The following is a 12808-nucleotide window of genomic DNA, read 5'->3' as shown; positions in this document are numbered from 1 at the left end:
CGGGATCGGACCGCGTAAGGGTAGGTTTACAGGTTCGGAATTACGTAGGTTAAAAGGAAACAAATTTGGAAATATTATTAAGTATCACCTGATAATTTCACAGAGTAAGGAGGCATCATGGCGTTTATTAATACAAAATTTGGAGGTGCTGATCAGACAAGATTCAGCAAATCTTCTCTGAATAATGTTCCGTTCGTGATAAAGTATACTAGCGTTATAAAAGTCAAAAGAATGTTTAAAATTTTTTATATGTTCTGTTATCATGGTTTGATTTTGTCGTGGGTTTTTAGAGTTATTATCATGTTGTTTTAGTCAAAATCAAACCATGATAACAGAACATATAAAAAATTTTAAACATTCTTTTGACTTTTATAACGCTAGTATACTTTATCACGAACGGAACATTATTCAGAGAAGATTTGCTGAATCTTGTCTGATCAGCACCTCCAAATTTTGTATTAATAAACGCCATGATGCCTCCTTACTCTGTGAAAATTATCAGGTGATACTTAATAATATTTCCAAATTTGTTTCCTCTTAACCTACGTAATTCCGAACCTGTAAACCTACCCTTACGCGGTCCGATCCCGAACTCTGATTCTTAGCCTCTCACCCATACTTTGAAACACTGATTGTAAAAAACCCGCCAACTATTCCCTCAAACGGTCTCTTCAAATAATTTTTAAACACATGTTACTTCAGCCTCGGGCTCTGTCACATAAACTACGTTCTCTGTGCAAAATATATTATATATTTCACAAATATTTTGCTATACTCTGTTCAACAAAATAATATAAAAAAACAAGTTTATGTATATATGATAGTGCAAAATTATGTTCCTTGCGCTAGCTACTGATGTAAGACCATATTTATGTAAGTTACCTTCATTGTCTATATATGTGTATGTGTCTGTATTGCATATGTATGTATATATATATGTGTATATATATATATATATATGTATGTATATATATATGTATATATATGTATGTATGTATATGTGTATATGTGTATGTGTATGTATGTATATATGTGTATATATACATATGTACATGTCCGTATGTATATGTTTATATATACGTATTATTCGTATGTATACATGCATATGTGTACGTGTTTTTACATGTATATCATATATACATGTTTGTTTGTGTGTATATTTATGTATATATATTACGCTTTTGTATGTTTGTATATATTTCTTTTTACTTTTCATTTCTCTTGTTTATCTATCTGTTAAGTATAATTGTTATTGTTATAATTATATTACTTATATCTATAGTTCTTTTTCCAATTTCTGTCATTTTTTCCTAGTTTATATTAATTTTTCAATATTCATTCTGTAGATCCACTGATGATGACATAAAATACTATGTCGAAACGTTTGGAAAAATTAAAGATTAACTTCTAAATCTTTGCCTTTTATTTGATGTATGCTCTTGAAGAACTTACTCATATTTCTCAACATCAAAATTAACTAATTTAACATATATATATATATATATATATATATATATATATATATATATATATATATATATATATGGTAATAATATATATGATAATAATATATATGATAAAGTTGTTCTTGGGCTTCCACCCAGTAATTAAAAACAGTTTTATTGGAGGAAAATGTTTTTATTATGAAAACATACGTTTCGGGTTTGATTTGACCCATCTTCAGTGTATACAAATAAATTGAAGAAAAAAAACACAAAAACACGAAAATTGCCCAAAAAAATTATGAAACACAAATTGATAAATGTCGAGTTATATGACAAATTGTAAATAATTGTAAAATTAAAATAGAAGTAAATAATACATTTCGTCATATAACACGACGTTTATCAATTGTTTCATTTCATTTCAGCAATGCATAATTTTTCCGTGCAATTTTCGTGTGTTTTTGTGTTTTTTTCTTCAATTTATTTGTATGCACTGAAGATGGGTCAAATCAAGACCCGAAACGTATGTTTTCATAATGAAAACATTTTCCTTCAATAAAACTGTTTTTAATTACTCGGTGGATGCCCAAGAACAACTTTATCATATTATTTCACCATCTGAAGAAAAACCTATATATATATATATATATATATAGCATGATTTTATTATTATTATTATACCCTTTGTCTCAAGTGTTCCTCTTTCAAAATCAAAATTTCTCTTATATTATCTTCAACTTGTTCCCAAATTTTTCTAGGGTCGCCTTTTTTGCTTCTAACATAAGCATCGAAAGAATCTCGTTGGCCAAAACCGAGTTCATTATAATATTTTTTTAGTGAAGGCATTTTTGCAGTTGGCACATAGTCACCAGACAATATGTACTTGTCTAAATTATAGGGATCGAAGGGATAGTAAGATTTTAGGCAATATCTCATCAAAATATCTCCGTTGTAGATGTAAACTCGTAGAGGGTCCACTGAAGTTATTATGGTGTATACACCTGCAAAATACAGATAAGTGATCACTTGGAAAATATTTTTATACCATATCTATAGATAAGTAATATAGTAAGTATACTTACTAGGGTTTGTCGGTTTTCAAAAACCGGTTTTAAAAACCGGTTTTTCTGCGAAAATTATGGAATTTGAAAACCGGTTTTTTAGTGAAAAAAGTCGGTTTTCACTGTATAAATAGAAAATGACAAATATAGCCAAATATAAAAAATAGATGAAAGCGTTTTGATTCTTGAAATCATATCGGTTCAATAGCATTTGATACCCTATTAGTCTGCAATGGTTCCCAGAAAGATTTTATATATATTAATTTAGATTTTTATACCAGTGTATATATTAATTTAAATCAGTATGACTCATTCTTGAAAAAGTAACTTTCTCTACTCAAACTCAAAAATAGAGTTTTAAACTCTAGAAGCCTCAAATTAAAGAACAAAAAACTTAGAATTATTATATCAGGCTTTAAAAACAATTAAGCATAATTTAGTCGCAAGTATGAGAGTATTTTCTATTTCAGAAAATTTTGTGAGTAATCAAAGAACATGTCTAAGCAGCAATTTGATAGACGTTCTCAGATTTTGGAAATCATATTTTATTAAACAAAAAAACAATTAGAATGTTTAAAATTGTTCGGAACAGACAATACCCGAGTTTAGCTTAATTGTTTCTGATATTAACAAGTATGTATCAACATGTATATAATATTTTTTTATTTTTTTTCAGTTTAATGCATTTTTTTATTTGAAAATGTATTATTTTTATTTATTCGAAAACTTTCCTTTCACTATCATAAAAATATTTTCATTCTTATATGTGAAAATGATGCATGAATAACGAGTAATTATTTTCAAAGTTATCTTATTAAGATAAACTATTATTTTTTAGTTCTACCAATTAAAATTTAAAATAATTTTGTTTACTATCTATAAAATTAAACAATAAATAAATTCAGTCAAATACTGCTTTAAATTACACTAAATTTGCGGATAAATTACAGAATATTCGAGCAAAAATTTATTTGCTATATAAAATTTGAAAACCGGTTAAAACCGGTTTTTTAGTAAAATTAAAAATTCGAAAACCGGTTTTCTGAAATGCCGGTTCTTGTATAAACCCTACTACTTACCTATATCGAACTTGCGTCCATTTACCAAATAAGGATTATCTACAAATTTTTGGACAAAAACGTTCCGGCTCGTCAAGTCAATCTCATGCAATTTCACCATCTCAATATTTCTGTGCATTTTTCCCTTCAACAAAAATTGATGTTCCGGATTTTCTTCAGCATACTCCTTCAACTTCTTCACATCATTCGGAATACGAAAAGATTTTGGTATAAATTTGACATCAGTCATCGACAAATTAACTTTATAACTAAAAACTTGGGTTCCTGGTATATGGTTCAACCTTTGATGAGGTTTCAAGTCCACCAAGTGATCTTTATAAATTTGGAAAGGATACACATTGGTCCACATGATATCCCAGTCTTTACCTTTATGATCTTGCACGAAACCGAAAGTTTGGAATATTTTATGGACAACTTGCAAGTTTTTGCTATCGTCTGGTATCCAGTAACTGGGAGTTTTAGCTTTAGTTGGCTTGGAACTGTAGATGTCTGGTGCATAGTCGAGAATAATTGACGAAATGTTGATTTGTGCAAAAATTGTGGCGATGAATAGGATCGTTGCCAGAAATAATATGAGGCCGTTGATTGGGACTGGTGTTGGTATTTTGGGTGGCAAACGCGTGTTGGCAACTTTCTGGAAATAACTAAATGAATTAGCTTCAACAAATTCAAAATACTTCAGAATTACTTGAGATCTTTAGGGCAATTTGTTAGGGCTCTTTAATCCTGAAGGGTAGTTCAATTTCATAATTTTGTGTGGAATATTTATTAACCTCCCGTAGGGTAGATATAGTAATGCGCCGAAAATCGAAAATGAAAATTTTTGAATTTCTCGACGTTTTGAAGGTTTCTGAACATTTTGGAATACCTCAGAAAAAATGGATGTGTGTGTGTGTTTTGGGAATTAGATTGAAATTAAATAAATTACAAGTGCAAGTTGCTGTAAATTTGATAGCTTTTTAACAAAATTAGGTTACTTAAAACATTCTAGTGAAATATGAAAAAATAATATAGGAATGAAAAGTATTATTGATTATTAAGATTCATTTTAATTCTAGTAAATAAGAAAAATGCAAAGCAAATTTTATGTCATGTCATATACTTATAATTGAAATTTTGCAACTTGAAAAGCAAAGTAATAATTTTGACCAATTGGTTAAATATTAAAATTAATTCATCTTTTTTCTCAGAGTCTTATATAAAGACATATTAATAATTACCTTAATATTATTTTCTTTATCTTCTTTTTCAGACATTTTTAACTTTTTGTTAACACAATACACTTTATGAAACAAATGACTAACAAACTATTCAAGTCTTCAATTGTTACTATAGCAACAATATGAAAAAATATAACTAATTTTTATAATTACTTCAATAATAAGAATCGATTTGTCGATTTTTTTTGGTAGAAATAGCTTTTTGATAAAATCGATTTTTAGTAGTATAAATTTAAAGTTTGACAATGGGCATTATTAATTTCCAGGATAAAAATTACTAAATTTAATCGATTTTAACCCTTTCGACTCGCGAATTGCGAGATTTATAAGAATTCCGAGTGAAAAGGGTTAGGATTCTAAGCATTTTTCTGGGTTTTTTAAAAACTGCAAATGTTTTTTCATTATTTTTATTGACCTTTTAGAGCATTTAGCCGTACCAACGATATTTTTTTTTACATTTTATACTATCCTTATTATATCATATACTATTATATCCTAATATATCAATTTTTAACAAATTACTTCTTCATTCTTCTTTTTTTTCTTAACTTTATTCTTCAAACTTTTAATTCTATTCTAATATCAAATCAATATTTCAAATTCTACTTAATTTTAATCCATCAAATGAAATAACAATTCTGTCAGTGCCAGGACTCGAAACGAGTAACCTTTGCGTGAGACGGGCATGAGTATAATCTCAGAGAAAACTGTCTTCTAGCAATACTTTTCTGTTTTAATATATTTTTATTAATATAATAAATCTTTCCATCATCTTAAACTATTAATTGGCATTGAGTTATAAAAACTTTACAAACTAGTCTAAAATCTAAGGGCAAATAATCTCATCATATATTACTAATATGACCACAATATTTTGACTACAAAATTAAATAAATAATTTTTATCGGCAATTAAAAAAAACTCAACACCACGTGTAATCTGCTTTGCATTTTTCATTAAACCATCTTATGATCAGCTGATTTTTGTGAGAATATTTTTTTAGATAATCTTCTGATAGATCTTCTCCGGTCTGAAATAATAAAAAGATATTAATAATTTTGCCAATGGTATATTTAAAACGCCTGACTGCGCAGCAACCACATAAACTTTTGACAGTACTATTTGATATGAGAAAGGTAGTGTAACATTTATTTATGGGGCCCATTTATGAATTATTATTATATTTCTTACCATTTTTTCTGGAAATATCCGTTTGCAGTCTCCACGATTCATATGTTCTTGATAAGCCATATGCAAATCTTCAACATCTTTAGTGGTCAAACAATGGAGGCATAAAGAGCATTTTTTGTTGGAGCAGGAATTATTACATTCATAACTGGAGCAGACTTCTGCATTGACTAGAATATTCTTGTTGGCTGATAGCATTTGTGTGTTTTTTCGCCTAAAATGTAAAAAAATGTTGAAAGTAGAGTTTCGATTTAACATATGGTAACAGAGCTCATAAAATAGCATTGTCATGGCAACGCTCTCCTATGCTTGTTCTTGGTATTGAAAATTATGGAAATGTCCATTTATTTGCCGTGCGATCAGGCGTATTTTACATATAAGCAAGCAAGGAATATTGTTATGATAACTGCACCAATTATCATGATCTTAGAGGCCAAAAAGACATAAAAAAGTAGCACTCATGATAACATTGGTATTTGACGTTTTGTGCATTTTGTAGCAAATACATGGCTTTTTCAAAATTCGTTGCTACCAACTGATACGAATATAGACCCATAACATAGCATCACCATCCGAGATATTGCACTTGATTTTCTTTGAGAAGAAGAAATGACCAGGACAAAAATGGGCCGAAAATTTAATTTGATATACATGATTATTCTTTTGCCAAGATTTACCTGTCTAAATGTAAGTTATATTTTCCAATTCCAACAAGTTTGAAAACATTATAAACCACTTGTTCGTAAAGCAATCTGTTTGGTTTAAAATGAGCAGGTGATAAATTTGGACTCATATTGGCTTCCATTAAAAAAACATTCAAATTTTCATCCAGTCCAAAATCGAAACGGTACAACTCGAAGAAATTGTGTGTTGATTTGAATCTTTTAGTCTGAAAACATAAAAATCCAATAACAGAAAGTAATGACTTATAGGACAGAAGTTGTTTCTGTTTTATCAATTATTTTTTCTCACCACTGTCTTCATTTTTTCTTCCTTCAACACTAAGATATCCCTCAAACTTCTCTCCACTTGTTCCCAAACTTTCCTCGGGTCTCCTCCTTTATTTTTGACATAGGCATCAAAAGAATCTCTCATACTGTATCCAAATTCATTATAATAAACTTTAAGAGAAGGAACTTCCCAAGTTGGCAAATAATCTTCAGCAATCACATACTGATCCAGATCACTGGCATTAAATGGATGGTAAGGGTGCGAACAATATCGAAATAGGACATCCCCATTGTATATGTAAACTCTTAAGGGATCCACTGATGTTATTACTGTATACACTCCTGAAATTTGATACAAAAATTAATATAATGAATACTAGCTGACCCAGCAAACGTTGTTTGGCTAAGTGAGGTATATTCTAAACAATTTCTAGAGAATCAAAAATATTAATACTTTAAGTGTATAATTGTATAATTGGATGTATTGTTTGAATGCAATATACAATGAGGTATTATAAAAACAATACACCCCCATTAGTTTGTCTATATTTTGTCAATACAATCAAACTGGAAGTTTTATACACTTTCTATAGAAAACATGGTATAATTCATTTAATCCAAGTCTGTTTTGGTCTTTCGACTTATTGATTACGTTTCAAGTTTTTCAGATTCTTTTTGGATTCTGGATTTTGTGTATAATTGTAAGTAATACTACTGAGCTCATACAAAAATTTCAAATTTCTGCGAGGAGAGAATATAGAAAATGAATTAAAGTGTTCCTTCTTTGACCTGCTTTTTGAAAAGTTTCAAGTAACATTCGATGAATTAAAGTAAATTTAATAAAAAGTATATATGTAGAGCAGGGCGAGGCACAAAGGTCCAATTTGACTTTGAGCAAATATTAATTATATTATAAAAATCAAACAAATTATATCACAAGAAATAACACATTTCAAACGAACAATTATCTGACTACGTTCAGTAAAACTGTCAGCTACTTCATCATCGTAAAAATGTGCTTTTTTGATGTCTTTCAAAAATTTGTTATCTAGACCCTTTTACCCTATAGGCGGGGTAACTTGGAACGGCTAGGTGGCAAACAGGTTTAGTGTCTTATTTTAATTTTAAAGGTATTTTACAAATTAATTTCATTTTCAACTAATGCTAAAAAACTACCAACGGAAGAAAATACTTTCATTTTGGATTTTTAAAGATTACCGTTTATCTCACGAAAGCAAAGTCATAAGAATCAAGGTTATTACTGGTTATACAACTTTCCTCCTCTACTTTCAAATATCTTTGTTAAACAATGCTTAACTTTACTGGTTTTTGACACATCGGTGGTGGACCTTTTTAACCCCGGACCTTCATACATTACTATCTATTTTTCGATAAATTCTGGGAAATTATAACTGGAAAAATGTTATTCGACAAAATGTCCTTTTGATCGATACCAAATTTACTTTCTGAATTTAAATCACATAAATAAAAAATAATATAACTTTGAAAATGTTTTATAAATACCAATGAGGATATAATTTTACAAATGAGATCTTTCAGAGCATCGTGTTTGAGAAAAATATGATTTGCAAAGAAGAGTGCTACAAAGCCAAAAAGTGCATTTTCATATTAACATTTCAAAAAAGTTGATATTTTGAGTTTCTAGTAACACTTGCGGCCCGTTTACTATATTTTTGTATATAAATGAAACTACAAACAAAATACTCACTACAATTTAATCGTAATTAAATAATATTCACGTAAAACATCCTATTAAACGTAATTGAATATCATCTGTCAAAAACATTTGACATTTGACGTATTAGCCACCGTCCATTGTTTTATTTAAATTACGCTTCTACAAAAAAAATCAAATTAAAAATGTAAAGTTTCTACGCGATTTTAAAATAATATCTCACCTTTCCGACAACCTACTTATTAGCTCGAATTTTTCAAGTATAAGGCTGGCCAAATCGGTTTAGCAGATCATTTGATCGATAGCTCCTTTTTAAATAGAAGAAGATAATGATTCTTACTATCCTTACCCATGTCAAACTTGTGTCCATCCACCAAATAAGGGTTATCCACAAATCTCTGGATGAACGTCGTGTTCTTCGTCAAATCAATTTCATCGACATCCACGATCTCAATATTTCTGTGCATATTGCCTTTGACAATAAACTTATACTCAGGATTCTCTTTAGCATATATTTTTAGCTCATCCACGTCATCAGGAATGCGAAAGGATTTCGGCATGAAATCCACACCAGTAGTCGACAAATCCACTTTATTCGTAAAATAACCACAACCAGGAAAATGATTGACTTTCTGGTGCCATTTTAAATTTTTCACAAGATTTTTATACACAGTAAAGGGATACTGATGCGTCCACAGGACATCCCAATTTTCTGGTGTGGTATTTTTTTGGAAACCATAAGTTTGGAATAATTTGTGAACCACTTGCAGATGTTGACCATCGTCTGGTACCCAGTATGTTGGTGGTTGATGGTTTGTTGAGGAAGGTGGTTTTACTTTTTCGCATATTTTGTGCACATATGGAAATATTGTGGATGTTATTAGTGATATGTTGATTCGTCCAAGAATTAAGGCGGTAAATATTGATACCATTAAGAATATTACAATGTCTCTTGTTGTGAAGAATTTTGTCTTGGGGTCTGTTGGGTATAATACGCTTGAAACATCCTAAAAAATGATGAAAAAAAATACTAAAAACAGATATTAATAAAATCTTGTTTTAAATGTTAAGACAAATCGCTATATTTAAACGAAACCCTCAATGATATTGGAAGAATATCAGGCATTTTATAAACAATTTTGAATTTTATGATCATTTTCTGCTATTTCATTATTTTTATTTTATCTTAAAATTTTTATTTTAGCTTAAAAATTGACGTGCAGGCTTTGAATTGGATGATGCAGTATCGTTTTATATATTGTTTTTATTTGTAAATTGTTGTTAAATCTTAATCATATCCTACTGAATAATTGAGCACAAACTGAGTTTAATACATACTCAACATTTTTAAAATAGAGAATTTGTTTTACACATTGTTGCAGTTTTCAACGGTTAAATGTTTACAAAATAAATTTTATGAGCCAAAAAGATGATTAAATCTCAATATGCATTATAGAGACTAAATAATAAAATAACTTTTTTTAAAAAAGTACATAACATTTAATATATACATATCATTTTCAACACAAAAGTATTTGTTTTATAGATCGTTGCAATTGTTAATGACTGTTGGTATTACTTTTTATAAATGAAAACAAATTTTATAATTAAAAATTATCTTAAAAAAAAAGAATTTATCTAGAAATGAAAGTGACATCTAATGTATCTCAAAATATAATGTAAAGAAAATTGAGATATGGTTGTTACAATTTGTAATAATTTATGAAAAATATCACATGAATATTTTTTATATTTTATTCTTTAGCTTTTTAATTAATTTCATAATATTCTGTATCTAAAAAAAATGAATGTGTGTATGTGTGCGGATACAAATTTTCATCGACTATTTTAGGAACACGAATCAGCCGATTGGAATAATTAAAAATATTCGATCGTATTGATGGGGAGAGAAGTGCTAATTAGTTTTGGTAAAGGCAGGTCTAGCCGTTTCGGAGATCCGGGCAAAAAACGCCAAAAATGGTAATTTAGTTTTTGAGTGAATCCGCCGCGTCCTTTTTTTGCAAACTGGATTTTTTTTGCAAATTTGTGTTGTCAAAATGACGAACCAAATAAGTTTTTAGGAAGGCAGGTCCAGCGGTTTTAGGGATCAAAATGAAAAAAAAAGCCTTATGCGCTTCGATATTTTGTCTCTAAAACAGCTAAGCAGCGCGATTGCTTCTACAAAAAAATTCAAATTTTTCAAAAATTTCAAAATTCTCAAAATAAAAAAAATTATTTCAAAGTTTTCAAAAAAATTAAAGCTTTTTCAAAAATTTCAATAACGTAAAGTTCCAACAATTTGCTTTAAGACACTATGCTATGCAGATGCACCACTCGTTTCATTTCTCTAATTTACAATGTTTTTTTTTAATAACAAAGCCTTGGTAATTTTTATGATTAATAATGTAAAATTTAAAACAAAAAGTAAAGATTTCACAGTAGTAAGCATTATTATGTTGATTGAGGAAATCTACTTTTAAAAAAACAGAAAATGAACAGAAATTGAATAAAAATAATTAAATACAGCAAATTGATAAATATGGCAATACGAAATAGTACTGATAAAATATGCCGTCAAAAAAATAAAAATATTTTTGTCTCTATTAATTATGGGATTCATTATAATTTATAAATCATCACTTGCAAAAATTTAATCTAAATAGATACCTCATTCTCATCTTCTGTTTTCGTCTCAACATTTTTTTCCTTAGACATTTTAAATTCTTGCAAGATTCACTATTTCTTCAATATTAATTGAGATCTTCAGCTGTTTGCACAAACTTCCAGCATAATTGTTAAAAAAATCCTAATTCAACAATATCGATTGTCAATTGTTTCTGTACACATTTTAGGCTTGAACCAATTCAGATAATGTTTTTCTTATATGTTTATCAATTTTTTCACATCACACTAAAAGTAAGCAATTGTATATTATTTTCACCGCGTATTTTATTATTTTTACTCTGTATTTATATATTATTTTAATATATTTACTGTTATTCGAGTAGATCGCTCTATATGTGTTATTTGTGGTATGCATAAGATATCAGAGAGCCGCAGAGCATGTGTTGTTAACGGTAAAAGGTAAAAGTCGACCAAAAGGTGTTTAATTGGTATGGGAGAGGTATACCTGTATTCGTTAGCGATAGATGGAGACACGATTTTAAAATTGTTCCTTACCCAAATCAGTAGAAAATGATTGGATTTATGTTGTAGATATATTTTTTTCTAGCTAAGAAAGTGATTATTAAAATATTATAATGTCGTACCTATGTGAACTATGGACATAGTTAGTTAACGTAGATAGTTAACAAAGTTTAGGTTTTTTTACAAAATAGAGGCTTCCTGAAAAACTACTGCTATTCTCTATTTTTTTAAAAATAGTAAAAACTGGAATTTGGAAATGAGCGTCGTTCATTTTGATGAAAAGTCTATTAAGAATACTCATTAAAAATTTCAAGTAAATCGGCCCAGTTACACTCCACTTTTTCATTTTGTCAATTATGTTATTATTAAATTTATGCATAAACTTTTTGATATGTGCTAATGATCGACTTTATATTATACATTTCTCTACAAATTCACTAAATTTGTTAGTTATTTTTGACAAATAATTTAAATACATAATATATTAGTACGCAATACTGTATTTACTGCAAAAAGAGAGAAAACAACATTCTAATTCTAAAACTAATTCGGACGAATTTGATTTTTTTTCTAGTATATTATTGAATGAGCATATTCAAAATCAACCGTAATAGTAATGATAATAATTATTAAAGCATATTTTATTGAACATTTCTTATTGAATAAATTAATAACATATAAAACGTCTATATATATAGATTATGCCAAATTCGCTTATTGTTAAATCGATGTACAAAAAATAGAGCTCAAAAAATGAATAAGTTGTAGAAGATGATGAAATAATATTTAGCCTTGTTATTCAATTAAAACAAATACTTACTTCCAATTGTCTTGAGATTCAGATCTATTTTATTATCATACACTATAAAACTAACAATGATCTTAAGTTTAAAAGAAAACTTTAGTTTTTTTAAGTAAAGATATATACAAGAAGTAAACTATATTAAATTCCCGTAAGAAAAGTTATAGTAATCGTCCAAAAATTGAAAATGATATTTTATGCATAAATTTACGTTTCACAG

The 12808-nt window shown here is 28.4% G+C and overlaps 2 protein-coding genes across 2 annotated transcripts in view; both read right to left on the bottom strand.

Annotated features, from left to right (window-relative positions):
- The window catches only part of LOC113386626 (tubulin polyglutamylase TTLL4-like), a 13030-nt gene extending 7972 nt beyond the window's left edge, over positions 1-5058 (bottom strand). Inside the window, exons 1-3 of the mRNA XM_026624394.1 lie at positions 5050-5058; positions 3586-4219; positions 2127-2446 (exon numbers count right to left, since the gene is read on the bottom strand). Coding sequence (XP_026480179.1) covers positions 2127-2446; positions 3586-4219; positions 5050-5058 — 963 coding nt within the window. The remainder of the gene's footprint in view (positions 1-2126; positions 2447-3585; positions 4220-5049) is intronic.
- Positions 5059-5727: 669 nt separating this feature from the next.
- LOC113386625 (tubulin polyglutamylase TTLL6-like) lies at positions 5728-11354 on the bottom strand. The gene is given in 7 exon segments (XM_026624393.1): positions 5728-5810; positions 5984-6200; positions 6203-6236; positions 6692-6882; positions 6966-7285; positions 8989-9646; positions 11307-11354. Coding segments are annotated over 7 exon segments (1551 nt in total).
- Between the last annotated feature and the right edge of the window lie 1454 nt (positions 11355-12808).

The sequence above is a fragment of the Ctenocephalides felis genome, unplaced genomic scaffold, assembly GCF_003426905.1.
Source record: "Ctenocephalides felis isolate EL2017-DRISC unplaced genomic scaffold, ASM342690v1 CF-g0.4_SCAFFOLD_03571, whole genome shotgun sequence".
Classification (NCBI taxonomy): domain Eukaryota; kingdom Metazoa; phylum Arthropoda; class Insecta; order Siphonaptera; family Pulicidae; genus Ctenocephalides; species Ctenocephalides felis.
Note: the sequence above shows the minus strand (reverse complement) of the source record. Positions and strands in the feature narration are given on the sequence as shown.